We start from the raw sequence: 4,110 nt of genomic DNA on the forward strand, positions 1-4,110 counted from the left end.
TGAGCAGTGCAGAAGGCTGTTTGTGTCTGGAGCTGAGGTTTCCCGAGTGCATCTCAGAACCACCAGCTCTGCTCAGCTGAAGACATGGGCCAGGCACAGCAATTCACAGAATCACAGGATCCTTTAGGCTGGAAAAGCCCTCTGAGATCATTGAGTCCAACTGTTCCTCAGCAGTGCCAAGCCCACCACTAACCCACCTCCCCAAGTGCCACATTTGAACATCTTTTAAATCCCCCCACAAACAGCGACTCCAACATTGCCCTGGGCAGCTTGTTCCAATGCTTCACAACCCTTTGGGTGAAGAAATTGTTCCTCATATCCGCTCTAAACCTTCCCTGGAACAATTTGAGGCACACATCCAAGCAAACCTCTTAAGCCTTTTTACTCCAAGTGTTGGATTGTGCCACAGAACTGGCAGAACACCAGGAGCTGGCAGTACTTTTTCTAGCAAGGGACCACAGCCCATGGCACATCCACAGGTGCTCTCTCCTGATCCACAACCTTCTCAGCAGGGTGGTCAGCAAGACAGTGAATTACCTGAGGTTCTGAATGGTGCTCACAATCCAGCTCCTGGGGAAAAGACTGCTTCCTAGGAAGAATGCTTTGGGAAAATTTTTGCTCTGGATTGCCTGAACTTCTCCCAAATCAGGGTCAGTCACATGTCTGATGAGGCTTGTGCTCTGTACCCCTCACAGCCTCTGGCCTGTTTGGGTTTATGGATCCCAGGGGTGCAGGCAGCACTGGGTATGGGAGCTGCTGCTCCCTGTGCTCCTGCCTGTGTCTCCTGGGGGCACCTCAGCTCTGCAGTGATTGCTGATTGCTGAGAGCAGCAATCAGGCTAAATCCATAACCAGGTGCCTTTGTGATCCAGGCAGAAAAGCACTCTGACAGGAATGACAAACTTGTTTTATTTGCAACCTACATCAACACTCCAACCTGAGTTGCCCAAACATGATTAAATTAATCTGTTGTGCCCACAATGTTCTTCCCTAAGCCCCCCAGTGTTCTTCTCCTCCCTCAGTTTCATGGCTCAGCTTTGAGTCTCCAGCTTTGGGACAGAGAGAGGAGGCACTGGGGTGGAGGGATGTGACTGCATTTGCAACTGACATAAACCCAGGGAGTTTCTTCAACAAGTGCCTGATATTTTTTATCACCCAGAGGCTCAGGCTCCACACTCCTGGCTTTCCCTCACCTGTTGAAAACTTGCTGAGCTATCTTATCCCACCTCATGCTGCTGATCCTGGGCAAACATCCCAGCTGCTCCCCTGAACAGCATCCTGGCGTGGCTGACAGCTTCAGCTCTGGGGGAAACCTCTCCCACCAGGAGCACAAATTCCCCTGTTGCATGAAATAATACATATTAAATGTGTGCCATTAACTCAGCAGCCATTTCCCTCTGGAGATCTGCTAGCAGTTATGAACCCATCTAAACACTCCAAAGGCTGTGAGGCAGAGCAGTGCTGGAGATCAGCAGAAATTTAATTTTCTAATAGAGAGATTTATTTCCTACCAACAGGGCTTTATATTGTGTGATCCCTGCCTCTGCTGAGCCATGAAGGCTATCTGAAGTTTGGGCTTGTTCCCACGAAAGGGATGCAGGGAAAAAAGTGAAAATACTTGAAAATCAGCCAAGGGCTTGTTGTGTTTAGGGAATATAACCTATATCCTTTTGACCTGCTATCCTAGGCATCACCTGCTCAGCTTACAGGGAAGGGAAATCATCGACAGGGCTGGCACAGAAGGCACAAGGCTGCCCTGAAGCACTGCTTAGGCCAGCACTGCCCAGCCCTGTGTTCTCTTGATGCAGCCCTCTGGAGTCTCCTGGGTGTGGGAGCAGCAGAGTGCAAAGAGCTCAGAGATCCCATGAACTCTCAAGTGTCCTAGAAAGACTTTCAATTATGCAGGGATCTGACCAAAACTCTCAGTGTGTATAAAGCCCATGAGACACCAGCTGGACTCACCCAGTTTAGAAAAAATCTGTCTCTGTTATTTTATAGGCACTTACTGCAAACTGCAATTTTATTTCACTGCTGTTTACCCCAAAGCTGAATTGTGGCTGGAAATACACCACTGGCAGCTTCCCCAGGGGAGCAGTAACTCTTCCTTCAGGCTCAAAAAGCCAAGCTCAGTTTTCCCTCTGTCCTGTCCACACACAGCCTAAAGACTCACTGTGACCAAATGACACCGAGACCACCCCTTGCTTTTGGCTTTATGAACAGAAATGTTCACTGCTGTCCCCTGCCAGTCTAATTCATGGCTGGCACCTGCAGCACCTCCTCTTCAGGAAGGGTCAGCTGTGGCCTGAGTGACAAAAAGGCAAAACACCTGCAGAAGGCAAAACACCTGTAGAAAGCCACCTCAAGCCCTTTTTTCTCATCCAGCAGAAGAAGAGAGTTAGAGTGTTTTGGTGGCCATGTAGCACAGCCAGCAAAGCCCCACTCTCTGCACAGGTCTGTGTCACAGCAGCCCTCAGGACACTCCCAGCACATGGGTTAAATGGTCCCTGTGCTGCTGGATCACTTCTGTAGGAACAGAAGATCACTTTTGTAGGAACCCTTGTGAGCCCCAGGTCCGTGCTCTGTCCCCTCCCTGCAACCCCAGCTCCCACCCTGCTCCGGCCAGCTCAGCTCCCCCAGCTCCTTCCTGCACATGGCACTGGGAGCTCCAGCAGCTGATCCCCTTAATTAGGTCACAAAATGGATCACGTGTAAAACACTTGCACCAGCCAGATCTTCTGGAGGAAAAACACGCAAACCCTGCAACTGGGGTAAAAGCTCGGGAGAGGAAAGATGCCAAAGCTGAAATAACTCCTCAAAACTTTCTCTGGAGGAGCCTTGCTTCAGTTTCTGCTCGACAGCTGGGCCCTGCTCCCTGACACTGGAGCTAAGTGGTAGCTTTGCTTTAATTTCCTCTTGCTTCTGCTGCAATGCCAGATTGCCTGGATATTCGTAAACAGAAGGAATTTAATGAAAATTATAATTAGAGCCCTGCGGTGCTCTCGCAGGTCGCCTTTACACTGGGCTGCCTATTTACATTACAAATCAGGCTGGTGTCACTGCAGAGTCTACAGCAAGAGAGGAGAATTCATTAAAAGGGAAGCGCAGGGTGGGTGAGAAATAGGGGAGAGAGAGAAAATGATATTGTTATTATTAATAATCTAGGAAATTGGGACCTGCCACCGTCTTGCTGCAGCTTTGCTCCTCGAAGGAAAGCTCGTCCTAATCAGCCTGAAGCAGGAGGGGACACAGCACAGTCACCCAGAGACTTCCATGGCAATTACTGTACAAATGGAGCCTTTCTTCATAGAGCAAGGCTTTCTCACCTCACCATGACACAGAGAAGTGCTCTTAGCACCTAGCTGTCAATTTGGGGGTGCTGGAAGAGGCAACATGAAGCCAAAGGGATGCAATTCCCATTATTTTGCAGCTTTCCCCTTCCACCTACCAGCAGCTCCATATGGTGCTTTTTGCCCCCTGTAATGCCACGGGCAGCAGCTCCTGCTGCTGCTCCTTCCACCAAAGCCCTCCAGCGCAGCTGGGAACCCTGTCTTCCCATCTATGCAGTGAAATTAGGAATAACAACCTCATTTTACACAGAGGATTGCTGAAGACTTGTAAAAAGGTTCTGTAACATTCCACACCAGTAACTGTGCCTCAGCACTAACAGCATCTTCACTGCCATTGTGGTTTTTTGGACACCTACCTGCCTGTGGTGACAAAAAGAGGTGGCATTTTAAGTTGGGAACTTCCCATAAAGACAGCAGTACCAATCCTAACCCCTCACCTTTCCCTTCACTGTCACATTCTCAGCACAGAGAGGTGAACCCCCCCTGTTCCCATGCCTGCATCCCCCAGATGAGAAGCTGGAGGTATTTTAGGAGTTGGGCAGCAGACATGCCAAGTGGTTTGTTTGCATTTCATCCACACTATCATCATATAAAGTGACCCATACTGTGACAGCTGGGTTTTAATCATCACCAGTAACACTGATGTTTGTGCTTTGCCCAAAAAAAAAACCCAACCAAAACACAAAAATGTGTTTATATCAGTTTAAAAAATGACAAAATAAAAAATTATAGTTGAAAAAACATGTAGCCATTTTTTCAGCTGA

General features: G+C 48.8%; 1 protein-coding gene across 2 annotated transcripts in view; it reads right to left on the reverse strand.

Moving 5' to 3' along the window:
* NKAIN4 (sodium/potassium transporting ATPase interacting 4) overlaps nucleotides 1–1,312 on the reverse strand; it is a 33,946-nt gene extending 32,634 nt beyond the window's left edge. For both annotated transcript variants that reach the window (XM_031057994.1, XM_031057993.1), the window contains exon 1: nucleotides 1,226–1,312. In XM_031057994.1, the coding sequence (XP_030913854.1) occupies nucleotides 1,226–1,276 (51 nt within the window). In that variant the 5' untranslated portion in view covers nucleotides 1,277–1,312. The remainder of the gene's footprint in view (nucleotides 1–1,225) is intronic.
* Nucleotides 1,313–4,110: the final 2,798 nt, after the last annotated feature.

Source organism: Geospiza fortis, unplaced genomic scaffold (genome assembly GCF_000277835.1).
Source record: "Geospiza fortis unplaced genomic scaffold, GeoFor_1.0 scaffold188, whole genome shotgun sequence".
Taxonomy (NCBI): domain Eukaryota; kingdom Metazoa; phylum Chordata; class Aves; order Passeriformes; family Thraupidae; genus Geospiza; species Geospiza fortis.